Source organism: Danio rerio, chromosome 7 (genome assembly GCF_049306965.1).
Source record: "Danio rerio strain Tuebingen ecotype United States chromosome 7, GRCz12tu, whole genome shotgun sequence".
NCBI lineage: Eukaryota > Metazoa > Chordata > Actinopteri > Cypriniformes > Danionidae > Danio > Danio rerio.
Genome location: NC_133182.1, coordinates 57,013,401 through 57,034,859, shown reverse-complemented (window position 1 = coordinate 57,034,859; position 21,459 = coordinate 57,013,401). Strand labels below are relative to the sequence as shown.

At 37.1% G+C, this 21,459-nt stretch overlaps 1 protein-coding gene across 2 annotated transcripts in view; it reads right to left on the bottom strand.

The window, feature by feature from the left end:
* Positions 1-1,156: 1,156 nt before the first annotated feature.
* Positions 1,157-21,459, bottom strand: part of acsf3 (acyl-CoA synthetase family member 3) — a 102,577-nt gene continuing 82,274 nt past the window's right edge. For both annotated transcript variants that reach the window (XM_685690.9, XM_073907358.1), the window contains exons 8-10: positions 19,067-19,201; positions 15,164-15,275; positions 1,157-1,609 (exon numbers count right to left, since the gene is read on the bottom strand). In XM_685690.9, the coding sequence (XP_690782.3) occupies positions 1,483-1,609; positions 15,164-15,275; positions 19,067-19,201 (374 nt within the window). In that variant the 3' untranslated portion in view covers positions 1,157-1,482. The remainder of the gene's footprint in view (positions 1,610-15,163; positions 15,276-19,066; positions 19,202-21,459) is intronic.

Here is a 21,459-nt window from a genome sequence, read left to right as displayed (position 1 = left end):
ATTCCTGACAAAAAGCTTTTGTTTGTGTGTACAGCAATGTACTATCCACCCTCCCTGTTAAATTTGATCTAATCCGTGTCCTGAAAAACACTCTCCTCCTTTCACTTCTCATACTGATGGAGGGAGCGAATCGTTTGTGAATGAATCTCCGTTATGAACGACTTGTTCACTAGCCGACAATAACACAAGTTTCTGGCACAGCAGCATCTTGTTGTCATATATTTTTTTTGCATTGTTTGCTGATTTTATTCAACAAAACTAGCATAAGCCGAGTGTTTAGTGCGAGTTGGAGCTACTTTGCCTTATGGTGAATGCAGTAAGTGACTGTATTATCATCAATAACGTTACCTGCTTAGCACAAAAGTTCAGAACATACAAAAACATAAAAAACTTAATCTTACCTATAAAATGTTCTGCCTTGGTGCTTTGTTTGCTCGTTTCTTCACCCGTACACAGCGCTAAAGTCCCGCATCTTCACGTAATAACACTGTCTTGTCTAGTGCGGTTAAATGACATTTGTCCTGAGAGTACTGTACCAATGTGGCGGCGCTATTGACGCATGCTCAGGGTCCCTATGCGATATCTAGTGTATATATCTATGAACTATTGTTATGTAAAACAGTCAAAATATGATCGAGCATTTGGTGAAGCAGGTGGTTAAAGGGTTAAGGTATCAGTGTGGACCTTTTAAGTACAAAGGTGTGCCTTTTAGGTGGAAAAGGTAAAAGGCTTTTGAAAAAGGTAACACCCCAGAGTGTGCAGAATGCAGTACACTGTATAGGTTCAAATAAACACTGCGTTTGAGTGACCCAAAATGTGAACTTATGGCTCAAGCAATGGTATATTGCACTAAAATACACTTACCTGAAATTAAGACGCTAGTAACAGTGATTCATCAAGAAACCGCTACACACTGGTCTTCGTGGTCCAATACAATAGCCTTATCTGTAGATTTACTATCAGTAAAATTGAGAGGATGAGAGAAAGGAGGACCCATCTGTGCTGTAATCACTTTCTTCTCTACAAGCCTACACCGCCTTTGGGTCTGACCGCACACCTGCGTACACACAGCTGCACACAATGTACACACAAGAATGCTAACACACTCACAAAACAAACACATCCTTGATGTCACATGAAAAAACGACACGACTGATCAAAATAAATTAGTTTATTTCAGAATTTCCTTACAAAAATATAAAATTTTTCATTGTGATCTTTTAAAATGTGCATGTTGCTAATGTATTTATTATCACTATCATTTAAATACATTTGACATTTAAAACCATTCGTATTTATTACCTGCTCAGAAAAAGCACCACAAAATCAGAAGTTTTAAAAATCTAATCCCTTACGCTGCCCTCTACTGTCCAGTCACAGCAAGTAGTCTTCATTATCTATTGCATCCGGTTCTGAAGCAGTTCTCCAGGCTGTGGTTTTGACACTCAGCTCTCTGAAGGCTGAACTTGGATTGAATCTGGTTCATTGAGAGCCACCAGGGAAAAACTGGCGGAGAAGGTCCTTCTTATTCACCTTGCCCATCTGGTTTCTAGGCATGTCTTCCACCAGGATCAGCCCTGTGGGGATGCTGTATGAAGCCATGTGCTCTCTATGAGGAGAAACCAAAAGAGAAGACCAACTTGACTATGTAAAATAAAAATAAAAAATATTTCTGTTTTAATTCCACAAATGTAGTTTGTTATGCTGCATTTACACCAGACGTGGAAGAAGCATGAAGCGCGAGTGATTTACATGTTAAGTCAATGCAAAGATGCGTATAGACATCCTGCGGTGTAATACACGTGAATGAGGCGGCGCGAATGATATGCTTAACATGGGTTTCGCATGAATCGCTCGAGTCCAAACATCTTCTGTGGACATTCGCGCCACGTTAATCAATCAGGAGCTTGCTCTTGTGGTGATGTGATTATGATGTAGCGCCTGTTGTTGGTGTCCCAGGGAAAAATCCCCCTGCTGACACCGACAACAGTTCATCAAACTGGGCTCCGCTGGGTCAGAAGCACCGCTGCAAGCCTCCATCATCCAGGTATAGTTTCTGGAGGAGTTTAGAGCTCACAGAGCTGGCTGCACCTCTGAAAGGATCTAGTGGACTCCAAACAAATCAACGCTGTTTTTCAGCCTTCATAAAGCACATAAACAGTTATTTTCTCAATAAAATCCATGTTAGCCATTTAGCAATGAAGCTAGAGTCACCGGGCAGATAGAAGCCCTGCCCATCACATGAATCAGCATTTGTTGTGAAGTGAATTTGACGCACAAATGAAGCAGATTTGATGAGCGAATAAAGCGAGTAAATTCAAAATGTTCAAGCGTCTATTTACGTGTGAAGAGCGTGATTTATCTGCTTGGTGTTAACACAGCATAAGACTTTTACAACTCAATAATTTCCTAATTGAGCTTCTACTTCCGGTCCTCCTTTCCAGCAAAAAGCAGTGCATTTACAGCGTATGCTTTAGTTACTCCAACAACAGCAAACAAAACATTGACATGCATTTTTAAAATATCCTTATTTTAAACTCCAGAGGCCTGTTGTACAAAGCTGGTTTGGGTTTTGCATTTACTTTTAGCAAACTAAAGAAGGTGTGTTTGTTTTAATTGGTTTATGCTAACAAGCTTTTGATCCTGGATTGTGTTTTTTGCTAAATATGAAAGGTTTTTAAACTAAAAGCATTTTGGAGGGAAAATTGTATTTTGTTACTAATAATTATAATTAATAATTAGTTTCAAATTGGCAATTAAGTCTTTAAAGTAACATTTATATTTACAATTTCCATAAATTTATAAAGTTTTTACTATTACTGTCTTTTGAGCAGTTTGAACACCCTCACCGGCTACTATATCTAGGGTTTACAGAGAATGGTCAGAAAAGGAGAAAATATCCAGTGAGTGGCAGTTTTGTGGGTGCAAATGTCTTGTTGATGCCAGAGGTCAGAGGAGAACAGCCAGATTGGTTCAAGCTTATAGAAAGGTAACTCAAATAACCACTCGTTACTAGGGATGTAACGGTATCAGAATTTCACAGTACAATAATACCTCGGTGTGAATGGCACGGTACGGTATTTATTGAATAATTTACAGGACAAACAAAACTAATGAAAAGGCTCGAAAAAAGTGCCAAAAGTGTTTATTTACCTTAGCATAGAACATATCAATGACATACAAATTAGCCATCTATCTGTAAGTTTTGAAACAGGAACTCTAATTTTTCAATTTTAATAACAAAAAATTATTAAACCATATAAAAAAAAAATAAAGTTTCAATTTAGTATTGTTGAAAACTCATCACATTCAACATTTAATCACTCACTCACTTAGATAGAGATGTTTTTTTTTAAGGAAAATTATCATATAACTATAATATGGTAAAAGCTGGGATCTCTGGGCATGTCCCCGGCAACAACAAAAAAAAACCCTCTCATTTGGGACTGAGGTTTCTGGGACAGAGAGATATGATTTAGCCAAGGTTGACAGCAGTGGGTAACATTGTGCATTGTCTTTCCACCACTTGAGAGGACAAGCCATGAGTGAGATAGAGGTCTCTTTGCAGTACAAGTCAATGTCTGCATTAATCTAACAAGTGTGTTGTGTTCTGCAGTCCCCATGACTGTTTTTAGTCGTATTCCCCGACTTATATTTCACCACAGTCTGGCAGTGCCTGCATACTGTTTTTTTCTTTGTCACTTTTTCTCCTTTTTCGTATCTTTTTAGAAAGAAATCGAAATGCTTCCACACATTCGATTTAAACCCGCTTTAGGTTTGATCATTTCCAGCTCTTTTTCTTCCCCCTACTAGCAACACACTCCACTGTAGTGACAACAGACAGCAAAGGATGATGGCCATGCCTAGGCTGATGGGAATTGTAGTTCCCGCTACCTCCCGTTCGCTTCATTCGTCTAAGCAAACTTTTCTCAGAAATATAGTTTTTTTTATTGAGTCATTCGCCTTTGGTAATATTGAAAAAAATTATTATTGCGATATGACGGTATTTACAATATTGTTACATCCCTACTCGTTACAACTGAGGTCTGCAAAAGATCATCTTCAAAGCACTTTGAATCTTGAGGCGGATGCTAGCAGCAGAAGGCCACAGCAAGTGCCACTCCTGTCAGCTAAGAACAGGAAACTGAAGCTACAATTCGCACAGGCTCACCAAAATTGGACATTAGAAGATAGGAAAAAAAAGATTGTTTCACTTTCATAACAACAAAATGAAAACATGATATGAGGAACTGCCTCCTTTCATTTTTATATTATCTTAAAAGACACTAAAAATGTTATGGCGTCATGTAGCTACAGTACATGTTTATAAAACTGTCATCTTTTCTGTATGCATATTCATAACAAAGTGCAGCCTATAACATCACTGCCTCCTTCATTTTCTTAGAAAAATATGAAACATACCCTCTCTTTTGCTGAATATCAGTTTTAATAATCAATAATGGCCATTATAAAAGTATAGTGTACAATAAGTTTATATAACATAGGAAATAAAGGCGAGCAATCAGTTAATATGCAGAATCAAGTGGTTACATAAATCATTATATTAACCTTATCTTTGCCCTCAGCCAAATCACAATACCTGAGAACAATTCTAAAGACCAAAGTTGCTAGATAGAGACAAGATTAATTAAATATCACGTTTAATAACTATCGTGAGATGAAATCCAGCGGAAGATCCTTGATGAGCTGTCCAACCTGCACTGCTCTCACCAGGGGAGGTTTGCTCAAAGCACCTTTATGGTCCTGATGGGAAGACTCATTAGTGACCATTGTGTTCTTGGGCTAAACAAAAACGTGTCACTGGCTTTAAAGGGTCACGAAACACCAAAACACATTTTTTTGAGCTGTTGACAGTCGTATATGTGTCCCACACTGCTAAAAACACTATTAGGACACCTATATCTCACTAAAAAAGTGTAAATTTGTTGTTTTTGTGTTATTTCAAGCAAATTCCGGTTTGAAACGAATTTTTGAAGCTGCGTCACGGCCATGACATAATAGCGTTGTATTCCAGCGTGCAGACTGGGCGTCTGTGCCAGAGTGAGTCAGCGCACTCTATTGTGCAACTTCATTAATATTCATTAATGTCAGAGTGTAGACGGCAGAGACGCCACGTTGTATTGGCAAAACAAGCGTAAAGTGTTGCTTTTATAGTTTGCTGCAGTTAAGTTTTGCTTTAATTTTCTCTCTGTGAGAGCGCAGACTCACGCGTGGATTAACAGTGTACGCGACGCACGACAACAATAACTTACGTGTCTAAGGAGGAACATTGTTTACCTAAGAGCTGTTCTCATCTGCAAACGCTGAGATCCGGATTCGCTTGTAGTCTCCTCTAAATAAAGACGCGGCTCTAGTTGCTGGTGATTGTCCTGTCTCTACAGATTTGGTAAGTGAGCGACCAGTGCTCTTTGTTTATTCAGTTCGTATTTTATTCGTATCAAACAAACTATTGCACCGAGTGTAAACAAGTTAGCACTAACAGTTACAACCAAACTATAACCTTGTGTAGAATTTTGTGACTGGAATAACACACGCGGCTTTCTGACGCTACCTGCCGTGTGCATCTAAGTTTCCGGGAAATGCTGAGTTTTTTTTTCTCTCATTCGCCGTGCGGTATCAAACATTGCATGAAAATACACGCTTAGAGCAGTTCCTCAAATCAAATATCTCGTTTGTCGGGAGGGACATGAATGAATTCCCTGAATGAAAGAGCCAAACTGCAGTTAAAGTCCACCATTTAATAATTTGGCAAATAATTCGCCAATCCGCTGTGGTTGTGTGTTTTGACTCTGAAATTGAGCGCTTAAATAGACACTCCCACACCAAGCCTCTTTTCTTCCTCCGACACTCCCCCCTAAACAGAGCTGGACACGCCCACTTTTCTGACTTTTTCCAAAGTAGAGGTGTGAAAACACCCTGCTGAAACGAGGGGGTTTCATGGCCCTTTAATTCTCAGAGAAATCTGATTTTTTAAATTTTTTTATTTGGAGGCATATAATTTGAAATTCACAAATTTCTCAAACAACATAATACAGGACACATGTACATTGCTGCAAATGAACACAGGACTACAATGGAGATGTTTAAAGGAGTTCAGAAATTTACTCAATCCATTGAACTTGTGTATACTATCACAGCTAAGATTTCAGTTTTTGGGTTCTGCAAATTGCCACAGATGGCAAAATCAAGGGGGAAACTCGATTTTTAGCTTTGCAAAACTAAATCCAGGGAGCGAAAGGAAATAAAGACGTGTCATAATTTAACGCAGCGTGTTGTTTTATTTTGAACATGTGGTGGAAATGTCTTCAGGCGAAGCAAAAGACTCTAATGTCTTTGTGCAGATGTGAGACGTCACAAGTGAAATACACACACATAAATACATAAAAATGACAAAAACCTCCTGCGTGCAGCCGTCGTCTTCTGTGCCGCAACATTTGTCGTATAAAACGCTGCCAGATACGTGGAACTCGATTAATTCCGCAAACAATGAAATCAGCATGAAATAACAACAAATACTAAAAGTCAAAGTGGAGCACTGAGCTAATTAAATGTTTTTGCATTTTTTTCCTGACTTGCACGGTCTATAGGCCTGGAGCCAGCTTTATCATCTTAGTTTGCTTGTGTGTGTGTGTGTGTGTGTGTGTGTGTGTGTGTGTGTGTGTGTGTGTGTGTGCAAAACATTTTTTTTAATTTAGTTTTCTTCAGTAGAAGTCCCTTCCAGCAAGGTGTCTCTCTGCTAATGCTTCCCCCATTTCCCTTCCTGTCCCTTTTTTTTCTGTACCCCGAAGATTTTAAACAACATTTCTCATTTCTGAATATTCTGTTCCTTACTGTAGCATCCTTTCAATTTTATTTGTATAGCCCTTTACACAATAATTCTTGTTTCAAAGCAGCCTACAAAAGCTGTACAACATTGTATTACAATCAAATTCGGGAACGTTAATCAGTTATTAGTTAGCTAGGGCTGCACGATTTACTGACATTGCTATATTTTATTTTTCAGCCATAACATATTGCAATAATGAGCGTAATTCATTTATTCATTCATTTTCCTTCGACTTAGTCTTTGATTTATCAGAGGTCACCACAGCGGAATGAACAGCCAACTGTTCCAGCATATGTTTTACACAGTGAATGCCCTTCCAGCTGCAAACAAATACTGGGAAACACCCATACACTCTCACAATTACACTCATACACTACAGCCAATTTAATTTATTCAATTCACCTATACCGCCTGACTTTGGACCATGGGGGAAACCATGCAGAGCCGAGTATAATTTTTACAGATTAAATGAATAGCTTGATTTGAAATGAATTAATCACTTTAGGACAATTTTAATTGATTTGTATAAAATAGGATGATTTGGTAGTGGAGCGTATTTGCATAAAATGTAATAAGCCAATCACAAGTAATGATAAATACAGTAAAGCAAAATTACAAATGAAATAAATGCTTTATGGTTTTTCAGAGAGTCTAGGAGTATTCAGATGCACAAATTGAATAAATGTAAAATAAGTCATCTTTATTACATATGTAACCACAGGTCCTACACCACCCAACCCGCACTGAGCTGGGATCGAACCGGCGAGCTTCCTCATGGGAATCGGATGCTCTACCAAGCAGTCTAAAGAACATGGCCTCTAGCATCTGTCGCTAGAGCACCTGCACAACCCGTCACTAGCTGGCTATTGCTAAATATACAGTGGGGAAAATAAGTATTGAACACGCCAACATTTTTCTTAGAAAACATTTTTCTAAAGTTGCTGTGTAATAAAATGAAATGATACAGGGAAAAAGTACTGAACACATGAAGAAAACGAGGTGTAGAGATGCAGTAAAAGCCCAGACAGCAGCTGAAATCTCTCAGTAGTTCTTCAGAAACCCACTGCCCTTTGTCAGTGTGAATTAATATTAGCTGCTTCAGTCTAACATCTGCATGACCAGGATGATGAAGATAAAACCAGGGTGGACACTTCAGCAAGAAAATGATCCAAAACAAAGCCAAGAAAAAGAAAACCAAGCTGTAGAACCATCTACATAAATAAATAAAAAAAATATATAAAAAATAAAATACTATATAAAAACAAATTGAAGATTTGACAGACAAGACCCAGAGACATCAAGATTTTTACACTCCGTTGAACTTACAGCTGAGCAATTCATGTGACTTCATTCTCCAAGAGAGCCGTCTTTAAGCTGCCATCACCAAAAAAGCCTTTCATATAAAGCATTAGACACATTTCAGTAGTTTAGTTACAACAAATTTTTTCAGATTTGTTTTGTTTTGTTTGTATTGTTTAGGTTTTGACCAAAATCTGGTTCAATTCCATGTCAACAGTTCCTTTACAAATATTCTTCCTAGGAAAAAACATGACGTGTACAATATTTATTTCCCCTCGTTTACTATTTCTTGAAGTTACTAAAAGTTGAATTTCCTGTGCTTGAATGCTTTAAACCAGCTTGAAATGTGTTCACAGTTACAGGCTTTAAAACACATGCAAATGATAAATTTTTTTTTTTTGAAGTTTCATGTTTAAACTTTGCAATTACTCCACAATCGAGTGTTTTAACTCTTACTTAACTATAATCCTATTTCTACATTGCAGATCTTGCCACTTCTGTAATATCAATGCTGAAACGATATATTGTGCAGCCCAAGTTAATATAACTTTATTAGTTACTAATAAACAATTAACAAGTAACTAATAGCCTTTAACAGTTAAAGTTATAATATATAAACAAACAGCTTGGAAAACAAGTATTGAACATGACATGTTTTTCCTGGGAATAATATTTCTAAAGGAGCTGTTGACATGGTATTAAACCAGATTTAGGCAAAATCAATACAAACAATACAAACATAAAAATAAATCATATTAAATCTGAAAAATTAGTTATGAGCAATAATAATGAAATGACACAAAGACAATGTACTGAAATGTACTTAATACTTTATATAAAAGGCTTTTTTTGGTGATGGCAGCTTAAAGACATCTCTCATATATGACTTCAACAGAGAGTAAAAATCTTGATAGTTCTGTGGGTCTCATCTAGCAAATGTGATCTTTATTTTGTATTTTCTAATGGATTTAAGTCAGGTGATTGTCAGAGCCATTCTACAGCTTGATTTTCTTTCTCTGAAAGCATTTGAGAGTTTTATGGCTGTGTTTTGGATAATTTTCTTGGTGAAATGTCCACCCTGGGTTCATCTTCGTTGTGAATTTCTCTATCTGGCTCACGGCACCAAAATTGTTGTGAAATTCTAAGACGAGCCAAAAACCAGGAAGAACTTTCGGGTATCTTCAAAGCAGAATCCTTTAATAAAAAAAAAAAAAACTTGGCGTCGCTGTGGCGTCATCGAAAGAACTCTGAACTAGTACAGCGGACATTAAATTTTTATACATTTTACAGAGAGGTGGGGATAAACCTAAACAGAGCATGCAAATGAATTGTTGTTGTCAGCAGGGTAACTTGCCTTTAAATCCCTGATCTCATATAAGTACCCATTCACAATACCTTTTAGCATGAAAACAAAGTGTGCAAATGGTGTACTAGAATCAGAACCCGTTTGGCCAGTTGACCAGCTTCAAAGTATCACCCAAAAGACAAAAGAAGAGTTGTTGACAATGCCTTTAGCATTTGCATCACTTTGGCAGAGTCAGTGCTTAGGAAACCAAGAGATTTTAAGGTGTCACACCTAGGATTTGGATGAAATAGCTTAATTAAAAAACCAAAGAATATAGCAAATTTGGAACATGACTATAAATTTATATTCCCACAACTCCATCGCCCCGATAATGAAAGAGCAAATATTAATTTACAATTTCGAAAGGCAGAGGGTTACTGAAGAACTACAGAGAGATTTCAGCTGCTGTCTGGGCTTTCACTGCCTTTTTACACCTCCCTTTCTTCATGTTTATTACTTTTCTCCTGCTTCATTTCATTTTATTACACATGATTTCATTTATAAACTAATTCATTTTCTTTTCTTTGCTGATATGGATTCCTTTGGTTGTTATCAACATCCAGGGAACATTTTAAGTCATTGGCACCTTTAGAAATATGTTTTCTGTGAAAAAGGTTATGTGTTCAATACTTATTTTCCCTGCTGTAGTTAACCTGCAGATATATAGTATTTAGGTGATGGTGAGGTCTATGTGTTCATGTTCAATGAAGTGTATTTGTGTATTAAGTGTATGTGTTGGCATCATCCTTCCTTTTGCATGCGTGTCTCTTTCAGCTCATCATTTTCTGTCTTTCTACGCCTTATGACATATATAGAGTGACGTTTATGAGAGATGACAGATGGAGTTACGGCACTGAGGACTGAGCATCTCTCTCTTTCTCTGTGGATGTTGCTCTTTGCAGGGCTTTGCTAGAGGGTCTGGGACAGGTCAGAAGGGCAATGCAAAAACACACACACACACACACAGCATCACACCAGCAGGGCACAGCACTGCTGCCAACACCCCCACACCATATGGAGCTCACACGCACTCAAACGCAGATAAAAAAAGAGCCCCGAGCTGCTTCCCATAACGGGACATGTGTCTTCTGACAGTACTTAGGTTCAGGCGAAAAATGCTACATTTCTGCAAACAAAAGTGACATTTAAAAAGAAACAGAGTTTAGGGAATACAATAAACTGAGACAAAGCCTGCCAGACGACGTTTCTTTCTCTTCTTTCTCTCTCTGAACACACATCTGTTCTTGAGCCATGCTCCTAAATGAGTCCTCGTCCATGGGTGTGTGCGTCTCTGTGTGTGTATTGTTATTTATACGGGGGCTTTTAAAAATCCTCTTGAGTATAACGCGTGTCCTGAGGGAGTCCAACTCGATGTCTGACTCAACACGCTACACGCGCGCTGACGCAAGGCCAAAAAAACACACTTCCAAACACATCACTGTGCTCCGCTATAAACTACTCGCAACAAGGCAGCTGGTGCATTTCAGCAACATTTCATCACCTGCCTTTTTTTTTTTTTTTTTGAGTAAGTTCTAGTGTGTTTTGCTGGATGGTGATTGGCACTTGAAAATTCTTGTCCTGGCATTGCATATTCTGAATTATAGGGGAGCTGTAGGAGGAGATGGATGTGATTTAAAGTAGATCTAGCTTTAGACACAACAGAATGCTGATGTGCATCTAAACTTTAATACACAGAAATTGGGATTCGGTGTAGATTTTGGGCATATTTTGCCATTTTCCAAGACTTCAAGAGGCGATTACTCTAAGATTTGCCACCATTCCTCCTCCTCAGGATTCTGAAGGTTGTTTTGTTAACTAAGAAAAAACTTCTTATTAAAAATATTTTTAGATAAGAAGCAAATATTTAAAAAGAGAAATAATGAAAATACAGTCAAAAGTGCCTCGTGGGTATTTAATAAAAATATTGTATGGTGGTGTGCATTTAAAGTATACTATTACTGCAAATTAATGTACTGCAAAAAAATTGCAGCTTTTTCCACATGAAAAAAATTCCACCTCTAAAACACATACAATTCATTTGTAAAGCATGTATACTAAATTCACTTTAAAAAAGTATATTTGAAGAGTTTAGATTGAAAAACCTTTAAGTGCCATCTGAAATTTTAAGAGTTCGCAGTTAGCGAGTTTGGCATGCAGTCCTGAAAGAGAGCCCTGAGCTTTGAATATCCTCAAGCCCGGGATCCCTCCAGTTTGCAGAGCGAGAGGGGACTTTGAGCTCAGGTGGGTCTTGAGAACTCCCCACTTATTTAGAGCTAATGACAGATTATAAATTGCTATGTAGAGATATACTGCTGCTTAAGATCTTGGCTATAGTGCTAATTTAAATTGATCAATTCACTTATGACACATGTTTTTGGACTGTGGGGGGACACTGGGGCACCCAGGGAAAACCCACGCGAGCATGTGGAGAACATGTAAACTCCACACAGAAATGGCCATTGGCCTGTTAAGGATTTGAACCAAGGACGTTCTTGCAGTGAGGCAACAGTGCTAAGCACTGGGCTACCATGCTGCACTATAAAGGGAAAGGTGGAGGAGTAGGGGGGCAAAGATGACTGAAGTAAGAAATTCTGGTTATACTGTAAATGCGGTAATTAATGCGGGATCAGCCGTCATCAATCATAAGCATGTGCTTCACTCAAAATTAATTTTTTAATAAACTTCGCTTATATGGAAATTTTTTCGAAGTTTTCTACGTTTATGTTTTTATTTTAGTGTAAAGACCAAGCAAAGAATTTAGTTTTGCCATAAAAGTATAGTGTGGAAAAAATGCAAATTTTTAAAGAAAATTTCAGGCAGCTGTTTTTGCATAGATTAATTGTTGTACTCTAGATTAAATTCACTGTAATCTTGGAATTAATCTAGATTTATCTAGATTAAAATGGCTCATTTGAATTCTGCCGAAAGCATTCAGAATGTGTGTTTTTCCCAAATAATTAGAATGGGTTTCTCAAGCCAGGTAGCGCATTAGACCAGGGGCTCATCTCCGGTTTCGAAAATTCATCACAAACTGCTTGAGAAACTGTTCTACTGTGATAATTGGTGATGAAAATAAAAGAAGTTCATGAATATAAACATGAATTTTGAACTGTAGACCTACATAAGCTCCAAACAGCGATTTTTGATTACCTTCATAACTGTCATAACTGAACTAAACAGAAATGGAATTAAGACATGTGGAGAATGCAAATATTAGTGGCATTATTCAAGAAAACACCACAGTCAACCTATTACTGTCATGTAGGACTTTTCAGCATATTTTTTGACAAGATCCACACACGTGGCTTTCAATAAAGGACCTCACACACAAACACACGCACGCACGCACGCACATGCGGAAGGTTTTTTTTTTTACATTTAGTGTGTGTTAATGCGAGTTATTAAACTCGCATTAACGCAGCACGTTATATATACAGTTATTAATAGCCCCCCTGAATTCTTAGACTGCTTGTTTATTTTTCCCCCAACTTCTGTTTAACAGAGAGAATATTTCTTTAGCACATTTCCAAACATAATAGTTTTAATACCTAATTTTTAATAACTGATTTATTTTATCTTTGCCATGATGAAAGTAAATAATATTTCTAGATATATTTCAAGACAATATATTTTCTATACAGCTTAAAGTGATATTTAAAAGCTTAACTAGGTTAATTAGGGTAAGTAGGCAGGTTAGGGTAATTAGGCAAGTTATTGTATAATGATGGCTTGTTCTGTGTAGACTATTGAAAAAAAATGTAGCTTAAAGGGGCTAATAATTTTTTCTTAAAATGGTGTTAAAAAAATGAAAACTGTTTTTATTCTAGCCAAAAATAAAACAAATGAGACTTTCTCCAAAATAAAAAATATTATCAGACATACTGTGAAAATTTCTTAGCTCTGGTAAATATAATTTGGGAAATATTTAAAAAAGAAGAAAAAAAATTGAAGGGGGCGAATAATTCTGATTTCAACTGTATATATTACATTTTATTTTACAAGTCGATACAAGAGGTTCTACAAGTGCATCTGTATTTTTAATCTGAGCCTGCTGACAGACCTATTAATGCACACGTTGATCCTCCTATTGCTATCACCTCATTACAACAGAACTATTAGAACTGTGAGACAATTTAATAGTTATGAGCTAAGCTAATACATTTTAACGCTAAGCCTGAGTGAAAGGGAGGTACTGCAAAATTGTGTTGAATGCAACTCTATAGACAATGCGAAGCTGTGTCATGCCATCTTAGTAGGATGACTCTATATGATTAATACTAAATTTTTAATGACATACAGCTACCTTTTGTTTTTTGACTTGAATGTAAATATTTACATCCTTTTTGGTATCATTTGCAAGGATTCAAAAAGTAATGATGCATAATCTAATGATGCTCATAATCAGTGCGCCATTTTCAATATTATCAATAGGTAGAAACAGCTTTTGAACATTTGCTCGCTTTTTACTTTTTCACTTTAGATATTAAATTTGTGGTCATGTGAACACTGAGTATAGAGAGCGGCTGTACTGAGGGCACATTTAAACAAGAAATGACTTTTGTTAATAACCCTCAGGGTCTGTTGTGCACCATATCATTGTCTTGTCAGTCATTTGTCCACTCAATCAATGTATGGAGCCTCCTGCAGCACTGCTGACTCATTCTGTATAGAGCCAAGTAGACATATTCAGTTTACAATTGTATCATTCAGTGTAAAACTAAATAAAGTTATAGAAAAAAAAGACTGCTATAATGGTCTGAAATCTGAGTTTAAAGGGGACCAATTATGCAAAAATCACTTTTATAAAGGGTTTAAATACTATTGTGTGGCATAAATTCTATAAATTTAACCAGCGTCTAATGTTAAAAATGTATTTATTGTATGTCTTATAATCACACTTTATAAAAACAGTCTGCAAAAACGTTTTGATTGACATTCTCCTTTTGTATGTGACATCAGAAGGAACAGCCCCGCCTCTAGTGACAATCTGTCCCTCATTAGCATAGGACATCAGTCTTATTTTTGAATCTGCCATTATGCTGACACATAAGCATTTGCAGGTCCACCCTCTTTTAAAAAAGAGAACAATCTAATTTGAATTTAAAGTAGCAGTCACCAAAACGACACAATTAGGATCAAAGCCTAAAAGGGGCAGTTTCAAAGAGTCATTAAACATTATTTGTGTGGTATTTTAAGCTGAAACTTTACATACACATTCTAGGGACATCAGAGACTTATTTTACATCTTGTAAAATGGGGCATAGGTCTCCTTTAAGAAAAAAAAAATATTAAAAAAATTATTTTAAAAAATTATTATTATAATTATGAAATCTTTAAAAAAGTGAGTTGAGAAAATATTTTGTTGTCACCAAATAAGTATGTGAGTTGGACAGAAAGAAATGGATCCATTAATGAGTGAAAACATTAATGTACTTTTTTCATGATAAATACCCTTTCTACAGCGAGTATCTGAGATAGAGTATAAAAATCAAAGGACTCCGACTTGTTTGTTGTTGTTTATATGTGTGGTGTGAATTGGTTTTTAAAAATGTAAGAATGTTTTTTTACAAACCTCCACTAAGTGGGTGGATATTGTCCTTCAAAAAAACAACAATGTGGACAAGACCTTTTGCTGATAGCGAAAGCTATAGCTCAGTGATCCTACAAATTACCTTGCCCAGGCTTTCAGGTCAGACAGAATCATTGTCTTCCCCTTTCTCATCTGCACAACCGCAGTAACCTTCTGACCCCAGGTGGCATCTGGAGCACCAATAACAGCGACATCTAAAGAAAAGAAGGAACCATGCACATTTATTCTCTTTCATATATTTTTTGAAATGATGTATTTTCACTATCACCCATGACAAAAATAAATTTAATTAGTATTGTCACCATTTAATCCTCCTATTAATCTACATTTCTGGTAACACATTTTAAGGTCAATTTGACTCTAGCAATTTAAACTTGCAAAATGTTTTTTTTGCAAAATTTATTCATTTTATTTCGGCTTAGTCCCTTTATTAATCTGGGGTCATCACTGGGAAACATCCATCGACACTTAGGGTATTTTCACACCTGTGAATCGATTCAGTTGCTCCAAAACAGGGATTAAAATTGTTACATTGTTGCTCTTTGTAACGACTTTGGCGTCTTTAACTTGGCAAACGAGACAGGTTCCGAAACAAAAGTCTTGGTGTGAAAGCACTGATTCACACTCATATGCTACAGACAATTTGGCATACCCAATTTACCTATACCACATGTTTTTTTTTAGACTTGTGGGGGAAACATGCAAACTCCACACAGAAACGCCAACTGACCCAGGCGAGGCTCGAACCAGCGACCTTCTTGCTGTGAGGTGATTGTGCTACCCACAGCGCCACTGTGCTGCCTTCCAAAATTGTATATTTTTATTTATTTATTCATTCACTAAAAGGCTTGAGTAAAGTAATTTATGTCATGTTTGACTTCCTTAATAGCCTCTAGAAATTACCCAATCTCCCCGCCCTGCCTCTTATACATCCAGATTACCTGTTGTCAAATGGCAAATACCTATAAACTATTAATAAACTACCACTAGGATCAAACTGGTCCCAAAATAAATACAGGACATTGAAAAAAATGGCAATGCTAATTTCATGTTTACTGTCATCCACATTAAATGAGGAAAAGTCATTAAACTTCAAAAAAGTTAAGTATGTATTTACTGACGTTAATAGTATTAATAGACTTAAAATGCAAAAAAAAAAAAAAAAGGTTAAATATTTTGTTGGCTTTCATGGGCCTCTTGATATAAAACGGCTTTGTAATTACGCTTTGAAAACTGTCTACAAACTGTCGTATGTAGTTATTGTCTCAAGCATAACTCAATAAATAACAGCTCTGAAAAATTAAAATGAAAATATCCTAAGATCAGGGTTGCACGGTAGTGCAGTGGGTAGCACAATGGCCTCGCAGCAAGAAGGTCTCTGGTTCGAGCCTCGGCTGGGTCAGTTTGAGTTTCTTTGAGGAGTTTGCATGTTCTCCCCGTGTCCGTGTGGGTTTCCTCCTGGCGCTCTGGTTTCTCCCACAAGTCCAAAGACATGCACTACAGGTGAATTAAATAAACTAAATTGTCAGTAGTGTATGTGTGTAAATGAAAGTGTATGGATGTTTCCCAGTGATCGGTTGCAGCTGGAAGGGCATCCACTGCGTAAAACTTATGCTGGATAAGTTGGTGGTTCATTCCACTGTGGTGATCCCAGATTAATAAATGGACTAAGCCAAAAAGAAAATAAATGAAAATTAATGAACGAATATCCTAAAATGGTTAATAAATACTTAAGGGCAAATTTTATGAGTGGCTATCTTTTTGTAAATATAATTTTTACTCTTCATCCATAGATTCCTAAAAAAACATACAAAAATGACACATTTACATAAACACTTTAATTAGTTGAAGTACTCAAAACAAGATCATGTGACTAAAGACCGCTGTGAAGCAAAATGTTTTTTTCTAAGAAGTTTTTACATATTGATTTTTTTGGAACCACTATAAATAAACAATCACCTGCTACATTATTAGGTACACCTGTCTATCTGCTCGTTAACGCAAATTTCTAATCAGCCAATCACATGGCAGCAACTCAATGCATTTATGCATGTAGACATGGCCAAGATGATCTGCTGCAGTTCAAACTGAGCATCAGAATGGGGAAGAAAAGTGATTTAAGTGACTTTAAACGTGGCATGGTTGTTGGAGCCAGTCGGGCTGGTCTGAGCAGAAACGTCTAATCTACTGGGATTTTCACACACAACCATCTCTAGGATTTAGAGAGAATGGTCCAACAAAGAGAAAATATCCAGTGAGCGGCAGTTCTGTTGGCACAGATGTCTAATTGATGCCAGAGGTCAGAGAAGAATGGCCAGACTGGGTCAAGCTGGTAGAAAGGCAACAGTAACTTGAATAACCACTCATTACAACTGAGGTATGCAGAAGAGCATCTCTGAATGCAAACATGTCCAACCTTGAGTTGGATGGGCTACAGCAGCAGAAAAACACACAGGGTGCCACTTCTATAAGCTAAGAACAGGAAACTGAGGCTACAATTGTTGGGGAATTCATTGTCTTGATGACTTTCTGATGAATGTATTACTCTCATTTATATGCTTATTTGAGTGATTTCAGTATTATTATTAATATTATTATTATTATTATTATCATCTATTGTGTTATTACCCATACCTTTGGCATTATTATCAAGTATGTGTGCTTTGGTAAATAAAAAAAGTCATTCTGTGTAAATGCAGTCAGAGATGAGAAGATAAATGAGAAGAGCAGCATTAATATCAAAATGAGGGTAGAATTATGGAAGCAAGGCCATAAGGACACCTGCTCTCTGTTCTGTAAATCATGATAAGGCACACCTGCACAAGCGCCCACACTCATTTGTAATGACTTCTTCAAAATATGAGTACCCATGAACTTCAGCTGAACTTACAGTTGACAGCTCAGTGGACAGTGAACAAGATATATTGTTGAGCATTGTTTCTCAGCTGAGTCATCGATTTTGAAACAGGAAGGAGAGACCTTAACTGGACATGGGTAAGACCCCTGAAAGACCCTGAGATTCTAGTGGTGGCAGGCAGCTGAGAGATTTAAGATCCCATTAGCGGAGAAGCTGATGGAGGTGTGTAATATGTAAATTTGGGTGGAGTAAAAAGAAACAGAAATGTATTTAAACTGTGTGCAAGCCTATGTTCGGCAGACACTCAAACGACCTGTCTCTGTTGTTACTGATGCTGTAACTATAAACTGCTTTGCCTAAAGACTTCGGAGATTGCAGACTTTGCCATATTTTTTTTAAGACTTTGAATTAGAGACTTAGAATATTTTGCAGACCAGAATCTTTTTTCCACAACACACACAGGCTCATCAAAATTGGACAATAGAAGATTGGAAAAACATAGCCTGGTCTGATGAGTCTCAATTTCTGCTTCGACAATTTGCCATCAACAACATGAAAGCATGGTTTCAACAACGGTTCAGGCTGGTTGTAGTGATGTTATGTTGTGGGGGAGATCTGGTGCCTGTGGAGTCCAATAGAGCACCTTTGAGATGTGGTGGAACAAGACTCACATTATGCATGTACAGATGACAAATCTGCAGCAACTGCGAGATGGTATCATTGACCAAAATCTCTGAAGAATATTTCCAGTACCTTGTTGAATCTATGCCACAAAACATTAAGGCAGTTCTGAAGGCAAAAGGGGACCAACCCAGTACTAATAGGGTGTACCTAATAAAGTGGCCAGTGAGTATAAAAACATACTGATCTCATGCTATTTGTATATTAATAAGAGTTGTTTTACATAATTTTTGCTATGTCATTCTTTAATATTTATTTTATGGTACAGTTCAGTACAAATAAAACTGAAATAATTGATAAAGCTAGTGACATATTATATTACAGACTTCAAACAACATAAATATATCTATTTTTCTTCAAAGATGGTGTTTACAAAAAAAAAAGCCTAACAATTTACTGCTTATTTGTCAACTACTCGGGAACATGTGTATGAATGTGTGTGTATACCTGTGATATCTGGGTGGGCTAGCAGATGTCTCTCCACATCTAGCGCACTGATCTTATATCCTCCACTCTTGATGATGTCCACTGATGTGCGACCCATGATCCAGTACACGCCATCTCTGTAGAGTGCAGTGTCACCTGAAAGAGCAGTCAGAGCGGTCAGAGAGCCCTTGGAGATACACCTGCCTCCACACCACTCTCCAGTTTAATGGGGGTCTGCGCCTCTATTAATCACGCAAAAGTCCATATGGGGCTCAAGCAGTGAAGCAAATGGTTGCACAGTCTTCATCCTCCCACTAGAGCTGTGGAAGGGGGGCTGTGATAAGAATACGAGGGGTGTGTATGTGTGTGTGTGTGGTTGCTGTACTTGCATGTTACATGTTGTCTTCTGCTGAGCTCTAATAATAGCCTGTAGTCAAGCTCAAGATCTTCTGCTTGCAATCTTAAAAACCAATTGCACGGAGCTGCTCAGCTGGAGACTGCTTAATTACCACCCAATAACACACAAACACACTACAGCCATCAGCAGCAGAAGCAGTGTGATACACCCCATTCAATCCAGGTGCAATTTTCCCTCATTAAGTTTGCTCACTTAAAGTTGGCTATATGGTTAAGCCAGTCAAAACTTATTTGATATACAGAATGTACAGTGGTGTGAAAAAGTGTTTGCCCCCTTCCTGATTTCTTGTGTTTTTGTGTGTTTGTCACACTTTAATGTTTCAAGTCATCAAACAAATGTAAATATTAGTCAAATATAACACAAGTAAACATGTTATAAAGTTTTTAAATTAAATATTTTTATTATTATTGGAAAAAAAAATCCCAAACCAAAAGAGTGCCTCAGTTAAGATGAGTGTTCATGACTCCACCATAAGAAAGAAACTTGGCAAAAATGGCTTGCATAGGAAACTTCCAAAATGAAAACCATTGCTGAGCAAAAATAACAAAAAGTTTTGTCTCAGTTTTGGCAGAAAAAAATCTTGATGATTGCAAAGACTTGTAGAAAAATACTCAAGAGAAGACTTTTGGAAGGACTGGGTCCGATTATGTGTGGCATAAAAACAACATTATACCAACAGTAAAATGTGGTTGTGGTAATGTGATGGTTTGGGGCTGTTTTGACATATGCAACCATGAATTCAGCGTTGTACCAAAATATCCTGAAGGAGAATGTCCACCCATGTTTATAGCGACCTCAAGCTGAAGCAAACTTAGTACCCGTTTACACTAATATGTTTTAGTTTTATAATGGCATTTTAGAATGAAAACGATGCGCGTCCACACTGGCGTTTCACCTAGCGTTTTTGAACAGCTCTCAGTCCACACTACACCACTGAAAATGTACATCACATGATCACATCCACACTCTTACATGAGCTGCAGTGTATGCAGATGTCTGAGCTTCAGGCAGTCAGCGGGTGCTTTAAGCACATCTCCCCAGGTGAGAGCAGTGCACCTCAGAAGATTCATCAAGAATCTACAGCTGGATCTAATCTCACTATATTTGTTAAAATTGATATTTAATTCATCTTGTCTATATCTAGCGACATATTCCCAGACTTTGGTCTTTTGAATCTATTACTTGTTCTCAGGTAACGTGTTTTGGCTGAGCTCAAAGATAAGTTAATATATTAGTTTATGTAACCACATACTGTACACTGATTCTGCATATTTGACTGATTGCTTGTCTTTATTTGCTATATTGTAAAAACTTATTGTACGTTATACTTTTATATAGGCAATTAGCAAAAAAGACAGGGTATGTTTCGTTTGTTTTACTGAAAATGAAAATAGGCAATTGTATTATAGGCTCCGTTTTGTTATAAATATGCATACAGAGAAGAGTATGCAAGACTGAACTTAGTGTATGCTACTTGATATTGAAGAAAAAGCCCAATTCAGATGTCTGCAAACACGTCTTTACGTCTGTTTTGAAATGTCATTTGAAATGTTGTCATACAGTGTTATGCCTGGATTTTTTTATTTTAAGTATTTGGAAGTAATTCAAATTTTCCTCCTGTAAAAAAACGTCATAAGGACAATGTTTAGTGGCTCAATGTATTACAACAGTGGCTCAAGTATTTGTTTTAAGAGTTTCCCCTAAAGAACATCCGAGAGCACCCAAAGAACTCCAAGAAATGACAATTAATTTATCTGTGTATCAAAATGTCCTTAAGGAGAATGTCACTTTATAGCAACCTCAAACTGAGGCAATCTAAGGTTCTGTAGCAAAACCACTTTTGAATGGCCGAAGAAAAACAAAATGAAGACTTTGGAATGGCGTAGTCAAAGTCCTGACATAAATCCAATTGAGATGCTGTGGCATGAGCCTAAAAAAGCAGTTCATGCTCGAAAATCCTTTAATGTAGCTCAGTTACAACAATCCTGCAAAGATG